Source organism: Castor canadensis, chromosome 3, assembly GCF_047511655.1.
Source record: "Castor canadensis chromosome 3, mCasCan1.hap1v2, whole genome shotgun sequence".
NCBI classification, from domain to species: Eukaryota; Metazoa; Chordata; class Mammalia; order Rodentia; family Castoridae; genus Castor; species Castor canadensis.
Genome location: NC_133388.1, coordinates 17534105 through 17557794, shown reverse-complemented (window position 1 = coordinate 17557794; position 23690 = coordinate 17534105). Strand labels below are relative to the sequence as shown.

General features: G+C 49.7%; 1 protein-coding gene across 4 annotated transcripts in view; it reads right to left on the bottom strand.

The window, feature by feature from the left end:
- Nucleotides 1-23690, bottom strand: part of Ccdc88c (coiled-coil domain containing 88C) — a 120536-nt gene that overhangs the window by 40398 nt on the left and 56448 nt on the right. For 3 of the 4 annotated variants that reach the window (XR_012446059.1, XM_074067310.1, XM_074067311.1), the window contains exons 5-12: nt 18416-18474; nt 17375-17458; nt 14891-15031; nt 14167-14351; nt 13408-13489; nt 12952-13110; nt 3176-3322; nt 2470-2614 (exon numbers count right to left, since the gene is read on the bottom strand). Coding sequence is in view for 3 of the 4 variants with exons in the window: in XM_074067310.1 (XP_073923411.1) it covers nt 2470-2614; nt 3176-3322; nt 12952-13110; nt 13408-13489; nt 14167-14351; nt 14891-15031; nt 17375-17458; nt 18416-18474 (1002 nt within the window). In the remaining variant the exon portion in view is untranslated. The other variant, XM_074067312.1, reaches the window with a different exon arrangement.

Below are 23690 nucleotides of genomic sequence, written 5' to 3'. Positions count from 1 at the left end.
CCTGGAGCAGAAATGGAGGTCTTGCCTCCCCACCACAAGCAGGTATAGGACTTTAGGATAGGCAGAATCTTTTGGGGGAAGAAAACAATGGATGTGAAAGTCCTCTGAAGAAAGGACCAGGGTTTCTCCTCCCTCCTCTGTCCTATTCACCTCCAGGAGTCTTATCATACCATATCGCTAACCCTGCCAGCAACTATGAGTAGACAGGGTGGTGGCTTTCACAGTACAGCCATCAATCTACAAACTTGGTGTGTTGAGATCTCTGGGTTGACCATAGGACTAAAGGTGCTTGTTTCAAAACTGTTTGTGTTTTCATTACCTGCCCAGGCTAACTGTACAGACCCAAAAAAACCAACATCCTAGAGCCCTAAAAACAATAGGCAAGGCAGCAGTGAAGGGGACAGTGTATCCCATCCTAGTGAAAATGCACACAAAACAAGGACACTTGGAAGTCTTTGTCCCATTTTTGCTACAAAAAGAAACTAACCTTTAAAAAAAAAAAAAAAAAAAGCACCTAACCTAAAAACAAAACTACTAATTTGGAACCTGCGGTCATTTGGTGAAGCATTTTTACAGTGGTGAAATATACATTAAATTTATCATTTTAGCCATTTTTAAGTGTACAGTATCGTGGCATTAGGTACGTTCACACTGTTCTGCAACCAACCCTACCCTTCATCTCCTTCATCTTCCCATGCCCAAACTGTTTGCCCAGAGAATAATTTTAAGGTTCTACAAGTTTAATGATGGGACTGATGACAAGCAGTTTGTCACTAAAACAACCACTGGATCTCGAATGAGTGCTCTGCTCAGCAGACCGCTGAGCAACAAAAGAAATCAACATGCTTTAATAAGACAACGGCGTAAGAACAGTTGCCTCCACTGGGCCTCGCCAGGCCCCGGCAGGACTGAAGTTCACTACCTCATCTCATTTACACTCATGGCGAGAGTCATCTTGCTGAGGTTAAGTATCACCTAACGAGGGACGGAGCCAGGACTTTACGCATGCTCTAACTCAGAAACCACTAAACGATATGCACAAAAGTTTATTTAGGGGTTGGGAATTTAGCTCAGCGGTACAGCGTGTGCTTAGCACACATGAAGCCCTGGCTTCAATTTCGATCAGGGAAAAAAGAATCTGAAACATGTGGAGGTGTGTACCTGCAGTCCCAGCTACTCAGGAAGCTGAGATAGGAGGACTATTTGAGCCCAGGAGTTCAGGGCCAGCCTGGGCAACAGTGAGACCCAGCTTCTTTAAAAACAAAAAAGACAAATATAAATTTAAAATAAGAAATAAATAAAAAGCAGTCCTGGTTTTGTTTGCAATCATGCCACTATTCAAGTCAACAATATTATGAAGAATAAATTATGGTCACTGACTTTAAAGGACTACCAAACTATATGGAATAGTGTAAACTGGTGAGGCCTTCCACACCACCAGACACCCTGGTCTCAGAGTGTAACAGATACACTGGATGGGAGACCATCCTAGGCAATCTGTACCACTTGTCTACCCCACCAGGGGGCAGTGGTTCCTCCCGGTGGGCTTGGACTTCCAGAGGCAGGGAGCCAAGACGCTCCCTGGCAAAGTGCACAGGCACCAAAGAAGACAAAACTGTTCATAGTAACAGCTTAACTGGATGATTTTAAGTTGAGAATCAACAAGATCCTTGGAAGAAGAAGAAGTAATCAACTGCTTTCAATGACCTTAGCAGTATTCTTGGGGACATTTATCAAAATTTTAAAAAGCCTTTCCCAAAATAAGGCAAAAGCCTTACCACGCTCTGTAAAGTGCTAAGTAAATATTAACTCATAATATCAGGTGCAAGGGAACAGTGAATGTGGCTATTTTCAAACACAGGAACTTGCTTATTGTTTGCACAATGATGAAGCTTCCTGCTCCAGTGCTGATTGGGGCCCCCACCCTTCCCATGACTGACTGCCACCTCGCCTTGCCTCAGGGTGCCAGCAGAGGACAGCAGCACCAGCCCAGGAGGGAAGCAAAGCAGCCAAGAACCTCCAACTGGGGACCAGAAGCCACTTAGCATCCCCACCCGGGAGACAGAGAACAGGCTGCATCCATCCTGCTCAATTATGCAAATGAATAGAGGAAATAATGCCAGTGGTACATTTATAGCAGGGATTAGGAACCACAAGGGACACTCCTGCTCTCAACCTTCTACTGACAGGCCTAAGATGTCCTCAGGGTACCAGCGTGCTGTGATCTGGAAGCTCCATATGGGAAACCCAGAAACCTGGCAACACTTAATTTATATTTCAAGTCCTGACATCAGGGCTGCCAGACCCCTCCATGTTTTCCTTGGGGAGAATGGTAATGAAACAGTTCCAAATGGCCCCTGAAGAAAATCATATTTACGAAGGGTGAACGGATGAGCTGCCAGGAAGATTGAGCGCTAAGGGCTCAGCTCCCTGTCTCAGGAGCAGCCACAGGCATTGGGCGCCACCTACCGTCTGACAAGTCAGCATTCTTGGACAACTGCTCCAGCTCCCAGCCCAGGTGGGCTGACTCGTTCATGCTCTGTTTCTGTGCTAGCTCCAAGACCATATTTTCTTCTAGCAGCTCCTCAATTCGCTTCTTATCCGTGTCCCGGTCCTGGGACAGAAAGAAGGAAGGAGTGAGGACAAGCCTTGGCCAGGCCCTCAACCCCAGGCATCTGCCATTATCCACTGCAGATGAAGGACAGCAAGCACCTGTTCACTTCCAGACAGAGAGCTGCACAGAAATGCTGCACGTAGGGTCCTATGTACAACAGCCACCAGCAACAGCCACCACACTTGGCCTGGCTACCTAGGTTAAGAAGACAATCCTGAGGCCTCTACCTGAATGCTGTCTGAAGCTTTGAAGTAGGCACATGGTGATGGGCAACCTGGTTGCTCCAGAGCAGGCTTGGAAGCAGTGAATGCACTGGCATGCCAGTGCTCAACGCTAGAAATGCCAGCAAGCACCCTTTTTGCAAAAGACACACACCTGTATTCACCCTTGCAGAAAAGCAGCCCAGACAGACCCTAGCTGTTGTGAGCCCGCCGAGCTCAGCAAGCTACTTTTCAGTCAACAAGCTGCTGGAAACACAGTAGCTGAAACATCAGAAGGGTCTGGCCTAAGGCAGACACCGCCCCATCTGTTCTCCACAGGGTACCACATGGCTCGCAATACCAGTTCCAGGTCATGGAGCTTGGACTTCAGCTGCAAGTTCTCTTTCTCCAGTTCATGGACCTTATCGCCACGGGCCCGGGCAGCAGTCAGCTGCTCCTCCAGCATGGCTTTGGTTTCAATTAAGATGATGCTGTCTTCTCTCAGCTCCTGGTGAGCAAAGCACACAGAAGAACCATCAGATCTGGGCACTGCATCACAGACCCAGGACTCGTAAGGAAGTTCCCAGGGCCACAGGACCCAAACAATCAACCTAGGGACAAGCCCGCCGCAGGAAGCTTTGTCTCCACTCTTATCAACCCAGCCTCTTGACAAGACGCAAGGACAAATGATCTTTCTCTACTAAGAGAAAAATATATGAATCAAGAAAATATTTAATGGAGACCTGCTATGGTGGTGCATACCTAAAATCCCAGTTAATTTGGGAGGCAGAGATAGGAGGATGGAGTTCTGTGGCCAGGCCAGGGAAAAGCAAGAAGCCCTACTTGCATGCCTCCATGCTGGAGGCATGGTTCAAGTGGATGCCCTGAGTTCAATCCCCAGTACTGCAACAACAAGAAAAAAATTAGTAAGAGTAGCTCAGTGACAGAGTGCTTGCCTAGAATGCACAAGGCCTGGGCTTGCTCCCAGTACCACAAGAAACACACACATACTTAACTTTGAGAGGGTGACCCTATCTCAAGATCTCACACAGGCCAGGGTGGTGCTAAGACTTTGACATCTGCAACCTCACTGGATGGACAAGTGGACTCTACCGACCAACTCAGGACTTCTCTGGTCCAAATTTCCTTAAAAGGGGGTGGACTGTGTCTACGGGGAGGGGTTCCCCAGGTTTGCGCCTCTCATTCAACAGTCAACCCACTGATCAGGAAAAAGAAAAAGACCGTTGAGAGAGCTTGCATTCAACACACAGTTGCTGTTTGAGTATTTCACACACGTACTCCTGGCCACACAAAAGTGCCCGGCAGTTTCCTGGAAATGGGGAGTCTTTGCGACAGTTAACTGGCAGCCTGGCAACTCGAACAAATGTGAACCCTACAGACAGGTGTACGCGAGGGTCCACTGGGCTCCTGCTGGCCCAGTGCACAGTGGCTCTGTTGGCTCCCTTGGTTTCTCTTGTCCCAAGCCCTGTCCAGCACGACTGGACACCCTGGGGCCTGCATTTTGCCCTTGGGCCTCTTCACAGCTTGTACAGCGTACTTTGGGGATGTGCACTCCTCTTGGTGGGGAGGGCTTCCTTAGGTCTGTCCCACTCACAGACTGCAGAAAGGGGCAGGCTGGAGCTTCTGCATGTACTTCATTCCCTACATGGGCCAGAATCCAAGGTTCCTGGTGGAGGAATGGGAAGTACCCCATTCCCAGTCAGTAGACACAGGTTTGACCAAAGCCTGGCATCTGGGAAGGCTGCCTCATTAAGGCCCTGGTTCCACCTTCTGTCCTCTCTGCCTCACAGCAGCCCTAAGAGGGAAGCAGGCCGGTCCCTCTATACCGATGAGGAATGAGCCCAGGTCACAAACCTGCTAAGGGTTTGCACTTAGGCCACAGGGCTAAGATCCTGCATTTCCTCCACTCCCCTGAGCTGCTGGAGGAACCATCCTCAAGGGTTAAAAAGGCTGAGTCTGGTAATGACAGCCAGAGCGCAATGAGGGTTTCAAGCAGGAAAAAGATCCAGTCTTTCCTGTGTGGTCGCTGCCCACCCTGTTCTCATCATGTTCCAGCAGGGTCTACCCAATGGTGCTCCCCAGCATCACTACTCTGAGGTCCTGAGCAACCACAGCACAGGTTGCCCCTTTATCCTCATGGCCAACTCCTACTTGGCTTTCAACATCTAGCCTGAGTTGCCCCCCGAGAAGTGCTTGGGAATCCACTTTGTCCTACTCACTGGCATCGGAGCACCTACTGTTCCTTGGGACTGATCCGAGACGACAGTGGCTAGCCTGTCCTCCTCCCCCAGACCAGGAACTCCTCGAGGCAGGACTATTGTACAGCTGCTCCCATGAGACTCGTGTAAGTATTCAATGATGCCTGCTGGCTGAATCATACAACCAGGGGGAACTGGAGGTGACATGTAAGGCAGGCCTTGAAGGACTGGAATGTTTCTGGTAGACAGGGATCAGGGTGCAGGAGCAGAACAACGGGATGTTTTCTAACTACCAGTCAAACATACCTTGATTTTCTGGAGGCTTCGACCTGTGCTATGTTAGACGACAAAATATCCCCACCTATCTGCACATTCACCATCTCAGAAGCTAGAGACCAAAGCTAAAAGACACTGTGCCTGGACCCCTGCAAACTGGTGTGCCTAGGCTCCCAGGGGGCTGGTGTGTGGGGCTGAGAAGGCTGACCCCACAGCCAAGGCCAGCATGCTCCCCCATAGCCCTGCCCCAGCTGAACCAGGAGGCCACTTAAGGGCCCAACCCACACCAGCTGACAGCTGGGCCATATTTATGGAGCCACAGGGTGGGCCTGAGAATTTGTTCCCAAGTGGCCTGAGAGTCCACTTCTAACGTGTCACTGTGGCTTGAAGCAGTGGTCAGGCACGGGGCAAATGAGCTGACTCCCAGCCTGCCCTGGATTTGAGCCTCAGGACCTTGTAATCTGAATTCCTACCTCCTAAGGTAGGTGTGAAAATAGGGAGATATTGGATGTGTGTGTGAAATGCTCCATGCATAGCACCTGGTGGATTATAGTCAAGCCACATCCCTGCAGGACATAGGTCAATCCAGAATGCATCCATGGAACATCCCCTAAGTTAACAGGCAAAAATTCGTTTCCAAGGGCTAGGGGCACAGCTTGGTTGGTAGAGTGTGCGCTCAGCATGCACAAAGCCCTGGGATTGATCCCCAGCACGCAAAAACGAAATACAGCAAGACAACAAGAAAAAAGTTTCTAGGAGGGCCTCCTGACACCCCTTGAGCACCACACACCCGGGAGGATACAGAGGGACGTGGAGTCAAAGCAACAAACAGTTCCCTCCCACTGAGCTCAAAGACTCACAATACACATGGTTCCCTGGTGTCCACAGTAACAGAGAGCTGGCGGGGGACTGAGGAGGAGGGAGAGCCAGTCTCACTCAGGGCAGTGGACCTCCTGCTCAGTAGAGATCAGCTTTGCTGAACTCCCACCCATCAGCTCCCCTGACCACTGACTGGCCCTCACTCCCCAGGAGATCTTGAGATCTGCCCCTTTAAAAGTGGCCTGCTATAAGGAGAGTGGGGGACCCGGACCTTAAACCACAAATTAAGTTTGTTCTGCTCAACTCTTCAGTATGCTGAATCTCATGAGAACTGGTCAGAAGAAAGAGATGCAGAAGTCCCAAGTTGGAACAGAAGATCGCCCGTGTTCAAAGTAATTTTAGTAGGGTCCCTAGATTGTAACATTGCCTGATTATAACATGAGCCCTTAGTTCTGATGTGAACTGCAGGAGGCTCCTCCTCAGGACTGCAGTGGCAGCCTGCCCCTTTTCCCAAGCACCTCCACATCCCTTCTCTCTGAGCCCCTTTCTTTCCTCCTCCTTGTGGTGGCTGAGGCTCTGGCCCATTGGCTGGCAGCTGGTCAAGGCCTGGAGGCCGCCAGCTGCATTCCGATCCCAGTCCACCTGCTTAGCAACTGCAACGCTGGGCAAGTTATTAATTAATCTTCAGTTTTCTCATCTGAGAAAAGGAGAACTAATCATGGCTGCCACACGTTGTGGAACCACCAGGAGGCTTTTACATGCAATGATGAAAGTAGACCTTAACAGTTCCTGGCTCCATAAATACAAAGTCACTTCTACTGCTCATTTAAAAGCCTGTCACTGCTCTGGCTCTGGGTCAGAGCTACAGGTTTGCAAAGGACCAGACAGTAACATTTCCAGCCCTGCAGGTCCCAAGTCTCTATCACAACCAGTCTATCCTGCAGGGGCAGCACAAGAGCAGCCAGAGGCAACAAATGGGCAAAGCTATGTTCCAATAAAACCTTATTCATAAAAGCTGATGGTGGGCTGGATTTTAGTCTGTGCACTGCAGTTTGCTGGCTTCTGTGCTGGGCAGTAATGCAGACTGTGTCTTCCCAGAGCTACGAGTCTGATTGGAAGACAAACAGGAAACTACATGGTGAAGCACTACCTGAAGTTCAGGGGATTTCTTAAGGAAATGTGAAGCAGGAGGCTGGAGATACGGCCTGCAGAGTTCACCTACCTAGACCAACTCTGGCCCTAAACTATGACTCCTGAGTCTGAGGTGATCTGGAAGAGTGAGTGAGGACAGGAGAAGTGGGCAGCTCAGAACTCACCTGTGCAAAACTGCAGGGGCCCTGGGGGAGCCCAAGGGCCTGTCTGCTGGGCAACCGATGAGAGCCAGACAAAGAGTGAGTGTGGACTTGTCTGTAGAACACTGCAGAGAAGCCTGGTGAGCCACTGGGAAGGCACCATGGCAGCAGGACAGAGGGACGGTACAGCCAGATTAGATTTGGGAAGCGTATCCTGTGTACAGATACTGGAGTAACCCAAGCAGGCATTCTGGGAGGCTGGAAAGGCTGTCTTCCAGCTACAGGACAGCAACAGGTAGAGGCTGACCTATGCTCTGGCTGAAACACCAAGTATGTGGACAGTGACTGCAGCCCAGAGAAAATCTGGGCAGGCACAGAGAGAAAGGTGATGAATTTGGACATGCGAACTCTGAGATTCTATGGCTATCCAGAGGGACAGAGGCCTGGAGAGCAGAAAAGAAACCCAGCCTAAAGATTACGACCCTGAACTCAAATCAACACAGATTCCTGAGACACCTAGGAGAGTGGAGAGAACCCCAGCTGTGGGCGAGTGAATCAGTCGGGGGTCAGGGCAGGCCTGGAGGAAGGGGGGCAGGGCTAGGCCCCATCTCTCAGGCCCAGATGGGCAGGGCAGACCAAACCCATAGCATTCTCCAACCCCTTCCTGATCCTGGGCCCCACGACTGACATCTTAGAGGTGTGGCCTTGGATTGGGAGTAGGTAGGACACATTAAGACACTTGGGACTGATCATAAACTCAGCTCATAAGTGCTAGGCCTTGCCAATGACCCCACCCATCCCTCTGGCTGCCTCCTCACCACAGGATCTGCTCTGAGGGGGCTTATCCCCACTCTGGGGTTCCCTGCAGAGAGGAGCTACCTAGAACAAATTCATTGTAGAAGTGCCTGTGCCCAGGAAGCCAGGGCATGTGGGTCTCAGAGATGCCCAGACCACACCCCTCTTTGTAGACAAGATTTAGACTTGCCCAATACCCAGCAAGGTAGTGTCACAGCTAGAACTGTGCCCAGCTGGGTCTCTGCCTCTCAGGCTGTTTAGCTGGAAGCCAGCACTGCCTAGAAAGCTGTCAATCCACGCCATGCTGCTTGGGCCACACACAGCATCTGTGCATTTGCTCTTTGCCTTGGGTAGAAATTTTTAGCTGATCATAAAATACAGGGAAAAAGAACCTTCCAGGAAATGTCTCTGCCTCTGCCTCCTCCCACACAGCCCTGACTATGACCCTATTGCAAGAAGCAGGCTCTAAACAGGACTACTGTTTGCAAAGGGAAGTCAAGGGCCAGCTGGGCACCTGCCCCACACTTCCTCCCCTCCCTCAGGATGCCTACACTGCTCCTCTTTAAGTAAGTTCAACCCTGTGCGAACCAGACCAAGAGCCACAAAAAAGATGCCAGGAGTTTAAATACACATCATACAAATTTTTGTTCCATGTTTTTCTAACCAAGATTAACCTTGCCCTTGCCCCAGACCTGAACCCTTTATCTTCTCCTCCCACATAGCGCTCTCTCTCTCCCCCTCTCTCTCTCCCTCTCTTTCTCTGGTGTGTTTCTAAGGAACAGACTGGGCAGGCTCTCAGAGAGCATGCCCAGTCCACCTGTCCTCCCCCGAGTGTCACACATGTGGAGAGCTGACACAAGAGCCATTACCAGGCTCCTGGTTCTGCTGACCTGTCAGTCATGCCTAAAATTGCAAGCTCCAATCCCAAGAAGACAAAACCCCATGTTTCTCCCCAGCCTTTCCATCTACTGTAAGACTCTGAATTGCAGAGCAGTGGGGTTTCTGACTTATGCTATGGTTCCCAAGTGCAGGGTGTGTGTGCCAAACTCTGTGTCTACTGTTAAATGAGTCCTCAGGGTTCAAGGTCTACACCCAGCCTTTGGCAAGACAAGCTCTGGGCTCTGCAAGTCCCACCCATTGAAGAGGGAAGCTTGCAGCAAAGAGCCACAGAGAAAAGCACCCTGGTTTACCTACTCTCAACTGAGATCCTCTCCAGCCTGGGTGTGTGGAAGGATTGCCAGGAGAGAAACTGCAGAACCCAGATTTCCAGGGCCCACTTGCTCTGGTCTGGGGGACAGGAAAAGGCATGTTAAACAGACACCCTCAGCAGTTCTGACCACATCTGGAGAAATGAAGAGCTAAGACACCAAGAAGGTGCTTCACAGCTCTAAACTGACCGATATTTCTAAACGCCTCATAATTACACTGTATGAGCTTATTTAAAGTGGTTAATGTCCCCATCCTTTTTTGTATATCAGAACCTTCTACCACCCATACTTTATTATGAAAAACACAAAACATGCTGAAAAGTCAAAATAATTGTATCATATACACGTGTGCACACACCACCTACCTTCCACAACTGACATTTTGCTGTATTTATTTGCTATGTCACTCAGCTATCCATCTGTCTATCCCTCTACCCATTTCATTTCTGTTTTCTGGATGTCACATTTCAATACCTAAATCTTCTCTAAGGTTAAATGCCTGTAAGTCAGCCTTAATTCAAAGTCACACTTCAAGAGCTGGGGATGTGGCTCAAGTGGTAGAGCACTTACCTGGAAAGTACAAGGCCCTAAGTTCAAAACCCAGTACTGCCAAAAAAAAAAAAAAAAAGGGGGGGGGGGCTGACTCATAGTCACATTTCTGCATGGTGCTGTGTATTTTAGTTGCTTAGAAATTATTCTTAAAGAATTCCTGGTAAATCCCTTGAAATGTGTATTATTATACTCTTTAAAAACATTTCAATTTTCATATAAATTGGACATTTTTGAAACACAAACATGAACGCACCAAAGACATGTCTGTGTTAAGGTAGCACCAGGCCCTTGACACGAAAGTCTACTCAGCACTAAGAGGTACTGACTGCCCAGGACCTCATCTGGAGGGAAGATGCACCTCAACCTCTGTGGGCCCAGACGGCACCTGGGTCTCACAGCAAAGCCACCTGTCCTGAGCTTTCTGAGGTTAACTCCAACACACACTTTAGTGGCCAGGTTGGCGGCAGGCCAGAGGAGCAGGCCTGAGCTCCTGAACTTGGCCTCTGCAGAGTCTGAGAAGCTAGGGGCCCCACAACCCCACAGTGGCCACTGGCTCTGCAAATGCAATGAACGCAGCATTGTGCAGAATGAACCCCAGAAAGGGTCATTCATTCAACCCCTCCCAGGGGCCAGGGGACTACTTTGGATGCTGAGAGGAACCGTGAACACAAACCAAACTCCTGTTCCCAGGAGCCTACTCCAGTGGGACTCGGAAAGCAGGGGTGGTATGCAAGGCTCCCTTGCCAGGCAACCTGGGCACATGCAGCCCAAGGGAGCTTGTGAGAGACACGCCACCATCCCCCTGGTTAAGACTGGGTGAGGATGGTGCCCTTCACACACCCGGCACACTTGAAACCCTATGGCCCCCTCCAGCCTTGTTTCACATGGTCCACCCCAGACACACCAGGACCAAGTGACTCTGACCTTATCTGGTGTCGTCTTGCTCAGTGCTTTCTCAGACTTCCAGGCCTTTCCATCCCTGCTGGGGGCTTCCAGCCTGGCTAACTCCTCCCCACTGTCTCATGTCTCACTTTCAATGAGGCTCCCCAGGATAGCCTGTGCCCCTGCTCCTAGTCTGGGAGCTGTTCTCCTCCACAGAAGCTGCACAGCACTTACTCACTGTCTTGGCCATGGGCTGCACACCTGCCTCTTGTTGCATACAGAGCTCTGGGAAGGCAGGGAACCCCCATCTCCCCCATGGAGCAAAGTTGCAGTTACAGCTCTTAAAAGAAAAGGCTTCAGTTCTGGGAGGGGCCAAGCAGGGAGGGAATTCGGAATTGTTCTAAGCATCCTGCAAGGGTACGAGACAGCTTGTGAGGCTGCTGGAAGTTCTCCAACCCAGAGTCATTGTCTAGGAGCCACTGTCCTTCACCTGAGCCCATCGGCAGAGAAGAGGATGACTTTCCTCTCTCCAATGGCCTGGACTCCTTCAAACAGGCCCAACTTATCAGTCAGCTCTGGCTATAAACTCACACATCACTGCCTGTCTGGAAAAAAAAAAAAAAAGTCTCATGCAAACATATACTATCTCTCTTGTGATTGATAGAATGTGTATAAAACCTACAACATTCCTCACTTTGTGGTAACTCTTCATTATCAAAATTGTTAATAAGTAAGAAAAAATACCACTATGACTACAAAGAAACAGGAAATTTGAGAAAATGGGAAAGGGTCTCCCCACAAAATCCCTGAAGGTCCAGAAGCTCCCTGCTGCAGGGAGTGTAGCCAAGCAGCACAGGTGTGGGGTAGGGGTGGACAAGGATGCTAAGATAAGTAAGAGCCATCGCAGAAGAGAACTGGAACGAGTCATGAGTGTCACACTGCATTCCTGACTCCGTCTGGGGGCTACACAGGGTCCCCAATGCACAGGAGAAACTGCCGAGACAGCAGTATGAGAAGCACGTACATGACAGAGCTTCCCAACCATGGTATTTTCAGCAAGTGGTAAAGCCCAGTCTGTCACCCATGTCCTGGAACCTTCCATGTCGGTATTTTATGCCTCTTAGCACTCACAGAGCTGCAGGCTATATCCAAGACAAAGGGAGGCTCCCCACCCAGCCCTTTGCCCAGGCCCAGGTCACTGTGCCCACTGTCCAGGGCACTTTCTCAGCAGGGGGCAAAGTGAGTCACCAAGACACTTACATTCCTCATGGGACACTCCTGAGGGCCTGGCCACAGTTTTCTCCAGGGGCCCCAAGGATGGCAAACTGCATGAGAGCATGAAGTGACCCTGCTTGCTGACACATGCCACATGTCCAGGGCAGGAACAATACCTGACTCCCAGATTGTATTCGGCTGCCTCAGAAACCACCAGGCTGCTAAGTAGAGACATTGGAACTATTTCGTCCATCAAGCAAGTCCCATCCACACACACTAACCCTCTGATCTCTCCCAGCTCACACACTGAGCACACTGAGTTCACACAGGCAACCAGCCCATTTCCATAGCCCTAGGCTGAGCAGCAAAGGCAAAACTCTCAAATCCTCGGAAAACAGCATCTAGGAAGCCACTGTGGACAGCAGGCCTTTGGAGCAAGCACTCAGAGAATCAGAGACCAACCCTGCACCTGGGTCTCAGTTTAGCCTTGACCCCCTCACATGCATTCACCCATAACCTCCACAGGATTTAAAACACAGGGCACGGTGGTGAGCACCTGTGGTCCCAGCACTTGGGATGCTCAGATAGGAGATAGGGGTTCAAAACCAGCCTGGCCAACACAGTGAGACCCTGTCTCAAAACATAAGACTTGGTGTAGCTCCTGCTGACTGAACTGCACTAAGGAACCTGGCCTACCAACTACTGCACAGAGATTTCACCTCTGAAATCTTTAAAAGAGTAGATTCTTCCTCCTACTTTATAGATGGAAAGGAATTCTAGCAAATTAGATAGAAACTGCAAAGTCTTTTTAAAAAAAAAAAAAAAAAAAAAACGTGGGCCCAGGAACGCCTCTCCCTACCTCGAGGGGCGGCCACCCACCTCCATACGAGCCTTGTAGAAGTCCACGTCATGTAGCTTCTCCTTGCAACGGACGAGCTCCATCTCCAGCCTCTCCACACGGTTTGCCTTCTCCCTCAGGGAGTCCAGCTCATCTCGATAGGCACGGGCTGACCGGGCATCAGCCGCCAGCTGCATGTTCTGCAAGGTGGGCGAAGGGGATCCCAGTTTAGACATCCCTCTGGGGAGGGAAGAAAGGGTCAAGTCCCTGACTCATGGTGTCTCCAGGACATCCCAGGAAAAGCCAGCTCCTGGTAGCCAAGGGACTTTGTGTGCATGCCACTCTGCAGGGTCTCCACATGCTCTTGCTAAGAAACATGGTCACTCCCACAAGAATTCTCGGGATGACTGGCTCTGGAGAGGCTTTGCTGGTTGCGTTCCTGACTTTCTAGGCCCAGTTATTAGGATCCTGGACACACAAGCCCAGGTCAGGCTCACCTCCTGTTTGACTTTCTGCAGCTCCAGCACCAGCTGATCCACCTCGTGCCTGGTGTCCACCAGCTGCTCTGTCTTCTCCTCCCTGCAGGGGTGATTAGAAGAATAATGGATGTATGTGGGCTGCTTCCTTGGCAGGCTCTGAGAACATGCTACCATTTCCCAAAGCCACAGCAGAGAAAGGAGGAGACCTGGGCTTTCAGGGGTGGAGAAGGGATATGCCTACGGGGCCTGCAAAAATGTTCCCTATTTATAATTCTTTTATTTTCTAACACCTGCTCTCCAACAATGTCCCCCCACCGCCTGGGTTTCCCTTTAAGTGTTTGAGACAGGTAAAAGACCCCAGCCACAGTTATAGGATGCTATAATTAGGTGCGTGCGACTGAAGATGGGGAGGTAGGCAGGCAGCTACCCGGATCGGGTAAGGTGCATCCTCCCTCCAGCCAAGAAAACACCTGTGTGTGGTCATCCCAGCTCCATACTGGGCCTGCAAAGAGACAGCAGTCTACTTCCACAGACAATCTGTAAGGTTAGGGCTGGCAGGAGCCTGCAGACAGGGAAGAAGCCCTCCCTGTCTGTGTAGGCCCACAGAAGGACAGTGACTGGTCATCAGCCAGAGTCAGCTTGGAGCACCCCACCCCCAGCTCCACACCCCATCAGAGCTCTCCCGTTTGCATATCACACAAGCAATAAACCACACACTAGAAACATTCTTGTTCACACACCACATAGAAGTAGAAAAAAAGCATCCAGGGGACTCACAGCTCCTGCCTGACGCGCCGCAGCCTGGCCTTGGTGTCGGCCAGCTCCACTGCCAGGTGCTGCTTGTCCTCACTGGACAGGCTGCTGGTGGGGCTGGGTGTGGAGTCAACGCTGGAGGACTTGGCGGGGCTGGGCGGGTGCTGTGCCTGGAGGTAGTCACGTTCCTGTGTCAGGTCCACGATCAGCTGCACCGGGCAGAGAGTAGACAGAAGGGAATGAGTGGGCTCACTAGTATATCCCTCAACCCAGCATAACACCCAGACTCAGACTGAGTGAAAAAAAAAACACCCAGAGACAGGAGAAGAGTTCAGCTGAGACTGAGAACCAGGAAGAAGGCAGGAGAAGGATATTGTGTGTTTTCAAAAAGTGAGGGCTTGAAGTATAAGCGGTAGAGCACCTGCCTGACAAATGTGAGGCCCTGAGTTCAAACCCCAGGTACCCCCTGACTAAAAAGGTGAAATATTTAGCAGGACAAAAATGAGTGCATGAATTATGGAGGGACCCCAAGCTCTGTACCCTGGTCAACTTCTGACCTGAGAGTGTCCCTCCAGTGACCATTCACTGCAGGGTCATGGCCACAGGAAGCATCCATGTTCCACCTCACCAGACCCTGACCAGCAGGACAGGGAGGCACCCAAGCCAAAGATGGAGAGAGAGGAGACGAAGGAGAGCAGCCCTGTTCCCAAACACATCCCATCAGCAGTGGCGCTGGCCCCAGGCACACCTCAGTGCACTCATCCCTCTCATCGATGAGCCTGCGGAGGTGGAGCACCATGCTCCTAGACAGGGCCTCCAGCTCCTCTGGGGCCACATCCGGCAGCTCCAGCCACTGCAGGTCGAACACGTTCTCCTGATTGTGGGTCACCTGTGGGCACAACACAATCCACCACTGCAGAGGCTGGCATGGCTGGCCCCAAGTAGAGACCACAACCCACCTCACCTCATTCCCCAGACACTGACATTCCTAATCCCTCACTGGCAAATGTCCCGAGCAAGCAGAAGGACACCTTTAGGCAAACTTCAGTGGAGCTCCACCAATACAAGCTGCTTCTGCTTTCAAAAGTCTTTTTTAATACCTGAAAGGGCTTCTTATGATAATTCTCCTACAGAGCCCTGCGATAACAAGATAGCTGTCCTGGAGCTCCATCAAATAACAAGGTAAGCGCCCAGGTAGGAGATGAGGAGCTGGACTCAATTCTTAATAACGGACTGGAGGCATGACTCAAAGGGTAAAGTGCTTGCCTCACAAGCATGAAGCCTGGAGTTGAAACTCCAGTATCGAAAAAAAAAATAATCATCATCATCTTCAGCGGGGCTGGTGGTATGGCTCAAGTAGTAGAGTGTGCCCTTCCCGCCCCCCCAAAAAAAGTCTAGTGCAAATAGAGCACAAATGTCAGAAAGCTGGATACACGGCAACCTTGGGTTAGTTTGGGGGAACTAATGAAAACCTAAGGCAACTTCGAGGTAAGCCTATATCTCATTCCCACAGTCCATGCAAGACTACCTGGTTTCCCTGAGCAGGGAGCCAAAAGCTGGCACGTTCCCAGTCTCTCAGTTTTAGAGGAGAAATTACATAATGATCAGGGCTCAAAAGGGAGTACAAAACAAGGAAACTCGGGGTACTCAACTAGGGAGGTACCCCAGAAAAATTTTACATTATTCAGAGCAGCAAATGGAGGTAGAGAATGGCTTTTAAAAAAAAAAAAAAAAAACCAAAACACCAAAAGCAAAAATCAAAGGTATATCAAGACATCACTCTTTTCCTCTCTCCCACCTTAGAAAGGGCAGGTCTGGACACAGCTGATCTCTGAATTAGAACTCACCCCCTCACACAGGGAGTCGGGATCTGGAGGCTGGGTTCTGGGCCTGTCCATACCAGGGCTGGGGAAAATCCTCAGTGTCAAGGCCACTGTGGGACTCAATGCCAACAGCAAATGGTCACCCAGGGAGCTTTTAATTAAAGGATCACATTCCTCCTCCCAATTCTGACAAGTGGGTCCCTAGTGGGTCCTGGGTACCTTGACCCTTTAAAAAGTACCCAACGAATCCTGACGCCAACACCAGTGCCAGCCACTGAATCTGATAACCACACAGGACTCTCCTGGCCGAATGCTTTGTTTGTTTTTAATATCCTGCTGTCTGAGCAGGAAAGACATGGAGTGGCAAAAAGCTGGCAAATCTCAAGGACCTGGTCGCCAGACAGATACATTTTCAAAACACACACATACAAGGAAATTAAAAGGCAGAATAGCTCATAGGCTAACAGGTAGCTAGTAATAGCTGAAAATATTTACTGAAATATTGACTATTCTCCCAGACGCCAGCTTTGCTGGACCCCCTGCCGTCCTCGATAAGCCACATCCGTCTCCTGCTTCAAATCCTGATTCAGAACTCCCTAACCTGCAGTGCTCTGGTCATGTCACTGAGAGCCCGCATGAGAACTGTGTAAACAGCTTCGTCTGCCAATTATACACCACCTCCTCTGTGCTCTCGTCCTGTTCGTGATTTATCTCCTCTGTGGGAGAGGACAGAATGCTAACCCTAACGAGACACCTGACCCAAGACAACAGTCCATCTTCAGGTGGGTGCTTGCCACCCACAGGAAACTGTATTTCCAGTTGATACGATCCCTGCCATTGTCAAGAATAGGGACTGGAAAGGTCTGCTTGTCCTTCTCCATGGTGATGACCCTTAAGTGACCCTCCTGAACTCACCCTGAGGGCCTGCGTCTAGGCTGGGGTAAAAGTCCCTGAGGTGGCCTAGCCAGGACTCACTAACTTTGAGGTCCCACAGGGTGGCAGCTTGTTTCCCTGAATGTCTCTGACAGCAGCAGGAATATCTCTATAAAGATCAACCATGCAGAGCAGGGTGACATTTGCCAGAATACATTTTCAAGGTCTGTAAATCAAATTCTGAGCCTAAACCATTTGACAGCTCTTAAAAATAGTTTTGAGACCATAAAAGGCAAGAAGAAGGGAGGCAGAAGACTTGATTGAGGTGTTGACTTTTTTTTTTTTAATTTTTCTTTTTACCCTGATTTTATTTTAGATGATGGCCACTTTTCCAAACAGAATCAATTTGTCTTTAGTGTCTGAAGCTTCAAATTAGCAAAATCGGTTGCGGGTGATGTAGCCTGACTTTTCCACGATGGGGACACTGCCTCCTTCCTGCCCCAGGAGAGCACCCCTGGCCAAGCCCCCATGCCTACCTCCTGGATGTGCGCCACGATGCCAGCCTGGGTCTCGATGTCCAGCTGTTTGATTCTCTCAATGAACTCCTCCTTCCTCTCACACTGTGAAGATGTTTCACATGTTTAATGGAAGCATTTTGCAAGGGAGGGCAAGCCTGACGCCCTGGCCACAGCCACAGCCACAGCGTTTCAGCCCCAAATGCCCACCCAGCCTGGTCTTCTCTGTAACCAAGACTGCCTTGTCTGTGACTAGCCCTTGGACTGAGGCTCCTCAGAAAGCTGTGCTGACCACCTACAGGAGCTTGTTTTCAAAAGCCCATCCTTAAGCCCCTCCTGGATGGAAAACACTGGGGGGTGGGGGGAACGGACACAGAAACCTGTGTTTCACACCAGCTCTTCACAAGTGAAGACGGAGAATGCCCCGCTTAAGGAATGTGAGGCACACTCCACCCACAAAGGGTCAGATGGTAACTTTTGTATGTGTGTGTGGTGCTGGGAATTGAACCTAGGGCCTTGCACATGCTAGGCAAGTGCTATACCACTGAGCTATACATCTCCAGACCTTGGTTTTTGAGACAAGTTCTCATTATGTAGTTCAAGGCTGACCTTGAACTCCCAATCCTCATGTCTTAGCGTCGAGTGCTGTGATTACAGACATGTGCCACCAAGTCTGTCTAGATGGTAGCAACTTTAGACTTTGCCACCTTTTAGCCCCTGTCACAAACTACTCAACTCTATTACCACAGTATAGAATAGCCAGAGACAGTATGTGAAGGCAAAAGCATGACTGAGTTCCCAATAAAACTTCATTTACACACAGGCAGTCAGTCAAAGGTGCCCCATAGACTGCAGCTTGCAGGTCCTTTCTCTAGATGTTCCTGAAATGGAGACAATTTGCTAAGGGTACCCTGACCTGAGGAGCCCCCACCAGGCTTCTCTGCACAAGGTCCTGGATTGCAGGCAGCTTCACTCCTACCTGACCTAAGAGCACAACTATCCCAACCAAGCCAAACTCAGGCTAGCTTAGGGCAGGTCCCTCCACCCCTGCCCGAGCCCTACCTGGACAGCACAGCCCAGCACCAGCAGCAGCACCTTCTTAATCTCCTCCATGCTCTTCCCTGCACCAAAAGAGCAACATTTCATTAAGCTCAACTACTTGTGAAATTCCCCAGTCATATGCTGTAAAGGAAAAAAAAAATCAAGTAAACTAAAACAAAACAAAAAACAAAAAACCACCTCCCAGCCACCCTGTGTACCCACTCCAGCTGTTTTCTGCAATGAGTTTATTTTTCACCAAATGAGAATTCCATGCATAACTATTTGAAGGCCTTTTTCTATTCAAACTCCTCCTATTTCCCCATGATAACTGACCTCACGATCAGTAATAGTTTTTAGCATGTATGGTAAGCAACGCAAGAAAGGACAGCACTGTACCCACAGGGGAGACTAAGCCAACTACACAGCTTCACCCTTCATTATGTGGCATTTCACACAGACATTGGAGGACAGTGAGCCCCAATACCCAACTTCACGCTGTTAACACTGTGAATATTTGGCTGGAATATTCTGAAGCAAAACCACAGACAGCATATCCACATCATTTTGATGGCTGTATACTTTCTCTGCACAAAGGTCACAATATTTTAATCTAAAGGGTGCTACAAAGAGCCCCTTGGTGGCTGATTCTTCCTGCACATCCTTATATCCTTATTTACTTCCTTGGGGGAGGGCTGGGGGGGATAGTTTATCTTCTACGCTTTTCATGTTGCCAAACTCCCTTGCAGATGGGCTTTAATCATCTAAGATACATGAGAAGTCCCACTTTCCTGCCCTTGACCAACACTGTTCTTATGACTCTCTCACCTTGGTCAGATAGGCCAAAACCCCAATTCACCATTTTAAATTGTGTATTTGATTATACATGAGACGGAACACCTCAATCACCTGAACAGCATCCAAACACCTGGGCTCTAGACCTTGGTCATCTACGAATGATGTGTCCCGACAACCTCAGTTTCCATGTCTATAAAACGGAGGCAGCAAGCCTAGGTGATGGGTGAGATTTTCTTTCATGTTAAAAAAGTTTTTTCGTTTTTTTAAAAAACACATTCTGTTGTACCAGGGATGAAAGGGCATGCCAAACTACCACCGTTTTCTTGAAAGACACTGCATACTCATACTGTGTCACGGTCCCTGGGAATAGCACCTGACCTCCTCAGTCCTCAGCAGACACAGCTGAGCAGGGCTTCTCCCAACATGGGCATATTGTCCAGTGTCAGCACCAGGAGTGGGAGTTCACCCAGCTTGTGTCCTTCCCAGCTGGAAGGTGGGTGGGAGCAGAGAGGTTCTAGGCTGCAGGGTCCAGGCCACCTCACTGCTCTCAAGGACACACCAGAGGATGAGGCTGGTGGCGTGGGTCAATGTACTATGATTCAATGTGTCTCTGCTGGTAGGTACGGAAACTCGTCAGTATGTGAAATGGAAAAGTTCTCCAAGTTTTATATTTTTCTTTTTAATGTGTGGCCCAACAGGCTCTAATCCATAGACCACACATCACCACAATGACTCGCTTCTCTATCAATGGTCCAAAACCACTTCGTTTTGGTTTTAGAAATGGGGCAAGGGAATGACCACTGGCATCAACCCAGCCTCAAAATGGCTGACCCATCACCAGCCCCATCACCAGCCTGCCTCCTTTCCCTCCATCACCTTGCATATTGCTGGCCAATTGCCCCTTTTCACAGGCTGCTTACTTGGGTCCTACAACCACCTGACCTGAGACACTGGAAGAAAGCACTTAGAGGAAAAGCCAGAAAATCTTTATGTACTCTACTCACGGCAAAGACCCAAATGACGTAATTACATCACTGTCTAAGACAATTCATACTACTCTGGTAATCCACTGTCCCAGTCCACAGCAGATCAGAAAAGCAAACTAAAACACAGAGGAGCCGTGGACTCATGGGGACAGAGTCTGTGCTGCATAGACAATGACTATAGCCAACAGTTCCGCACTATATATTCAGAACAGCTCATCACACTGACATGAGCAGTTTCTGAGATGATGGAGAGCACAAGTATCCTGAGTTGATCAATACACAATGTACACATGCACCAACACACCACACTGTAGCTCCTACGGATGTGCAATTATCCGTCAATTAAAAATAAATAAATAAAAATGGGAATGGGTACAGGAAGCCCCACTGCTAGCAGCAACAACACAACCAGTGTTCTGACAGCAAAGATTCTAGAACTCTGCACACACTGAGGGCTTGAACCCACACTCCGAGGCTGCTCAGGACAGAACAAAGGGCTCTCCTCCCTCCTCTGAGCCCTGCACTCATCAACCATCAAGAAAAGGCTGGATGTGACCCAGAGAGCTGTTAGAAAAGCACGGATTCCTGTGTGCTGAGCTTTGCAATGTGTGTGTGTTGAGGGTAGAGGAGGGCAAGTTTAGAAAAGGTTTTATAGGAAAAATGAGAATGAACTCACTGGTGATGAACGGGGTAGGAACAATCCACCTGTGCCCTGCTCATAGGAGCATCTGACAAGTACAGACTGTCAGTTCTGGTTTCTCATAAGCAGCTGAGGCCTAATTTCTCTCAGGATTTCAGCAGCAAGACTTGCTGTCTTCATTAATCCACTAGACTACAGGTTTTGAAATAGTTTCAAAACATACCACAAGACTCTACTGGGTCCCTGTGGGCTTGGTGACACAGTCAGCAAGCCAAGGACAAGCACCTACTGTATGTTGGGAGAACAAGTGACCACCAACAAGTCCTCTGAGTATTGACCAGCATAGACATAAACAAGCAGACCAGCAATTTCAAAAAGCTGATGGACGCTATGGGAACCTAGAATAAGGACTTCTAGTTTACAGTAAGAATCAGGAAAAGCTTCCTAAAGAAATGATGCTGAACTGAGGCTCCTAAATTAAGAAAAAGGGACAGGCTTCCAGATATAGGGACAGCATGTACAAAGGCCCAGAGCTCAGAGTGAGTGGTATTTCTCTAAGTATAACTGCTTTTTGGTTAGTTTACTGGAGCTCTTTTTCAGAGTGAGATGGATTTCTATGTCACATTGAGTCACAAGCCAACCCTGGGAAGAAACATCAGATACTTTCCTCCACTACCTACTCTGTGTGATGTTGAGTGTGAGGGAACCCAGGGGGATCCCAGACAGCCTGAATCACTGGTTGAATCTAAGATAGGCCTTAGTAACTTGCTGCCTCCCTCAGGAGCCCCCCAGCAGACATGGCAGACAAGCTGATCAAAGTAAAGATCAATCAGACACTTGCTGTTTAGCACAGTCCTGAACACAGCACTCTGTAGACTGTCAATCAGTGAACACAAGCACACTAAACAAAACCTATCTTCCATGATGGTCCATGGTCTCCCAGGTGCCTTTGGCTCTACCTACTCTTTGGTTCTCCAAGATATAGGCACCTGAATGTTCACAACACACTTCCTGGTTTCTGTCATCTGTAAATGATGACTGAGGTGGAAAAGTACACGGTGATCACCTGACAGACTGGGGTGGGGGGGATGGGAGTTGGGGAGGGTTGCAGAGAAAAGCAGTGATCCTGATTCGTGTCATGCTAGCTCAGCCCTCCACAACCACAGAGGCTGAGGACCTACTTTTCAGCCAGGCTGGGGGGGAGACCCTCACACCTGGGAGGTCTGGCACAGATCAACTGCCCTCCCCTCAATAGCCACCCCTACTGTACTTCACCTCCACAGGTTTAACCCCAGGGCAATCCCAAAGGATGACCTTATAAACTCCGTCTTACAAACAAGAACGTTAACTGTTACAGAACTAAGACCTGTACCTGGATTTGCTGTCACCTACCACCTCCTATCTCTCTACCACCCCACCCAAACCCTGCATTTGCTGACTGAGTGATGTGTTACCAGCAAGCACTTGGGAGAGAAACAAAAAGAACAGTTTCTTTTTTTCCTCCCACTGGAAGACAGTACAGTTTTTTTCTTGGTAATTCTACATACTGTGCTCTCCCTAACTTACATGCTGGGCTGGATGCTACCTCAGCTCCCCTGACTTTCTACTTAAAAACCAGTCATTCACAACCATGGTTATGGGGCTGCCTCAGCCACTTGCAAACAGCAGTTTGAACATGACTCCATTTCTCCCAGATGAAGGAGCCCATCCCTAGACTTACCCCTCTGTGGTCCTCTGGGGGCTCTGCTTACCACAAGGACGATGTTTAACTAAACACTCAAGATCACCTTCACAGGCACTGTCAGGGCAGTGCAGACAGAGTTCCTTATAGGCGAGCATACAGGACCCCAACCGTCCACAGGGTAGGAGCCAGGCCCTTCTACACAATGGCTCACATTCTTGGTGGGGTGGGGTTAAGTAAACCCCTGTGACACCATCTCCCAGTTTCTTACTCCCAGAAAATTATCACATGCAGCCCCCACCTGGCATAAATGTAACAAGGCAATCCCCTACTTGTTTAGTCATTCAGTAAACGTTTATTAATTGTACAGTTTGACAGGCATGGAGCCACACATCTGTGTGAAATACTGTACCCTGACCAGCAGCCCCCTCTTCTCTGAGTCTCCTCCATCTCCTGTATTATCTCCCACCCCCAGTGCTCCCCGTGCACCACCATGAGTGACAGAAGATGGCTGTCTCCAGGCTGTGTAGAACAGTCTGTTAGCTCTCAGAACACCTGAAGTGATTCCCCTCCCCACCAGCCTACCAAGGTCACCGAGGCTGAGAGGAGATTTGCTTCCCAGCATCCAAAAACCAAGAACACAGAAGAATCCATCACAAGATTGAAGCTCGGATTCCCAATTTGCCAGGAAAGAGGTGAGACAGCAGGAGAAGGTCAGAGCAAGGGTCCCTCCCACCACCAGGCAGAAAACGCCAGGCCCAAAGTCCCCAATGACTATAAAGACCTTTGACAAACAACATCTCTTCCCTCCTCCGACTGGGATGGCCTCGGACAGGGGACGCAGTCCTGCGGGAAGCCATGGTGAGGCCACTGCAGGCAGCAATGTTGGAGTGTGCGCTCTGAGCCCAGGCCACCACCACCACCACCGGGAAGTTTACTAAACAAAGCCCGGTATCCAGGCAGGCCCAGGGCTGGCTGCACTCACCAGTGTGTGCTGGGAACCAAGCTCTGTGGATTCCTAGGAGGTGACCAGCTGCAGGATGGCCACCCCAGCACTATGGTGGGCCTGGGGGTCTTGGGACTCATTTTTCAAGCACCACAGAGGCCAAGCAGCAGGCTGGACGCTGCAAGTCATTTGCAGCAGCATCTGGGGATGTTCTCAAGGGAAATACCAGCACGATCAAAATGCCCACG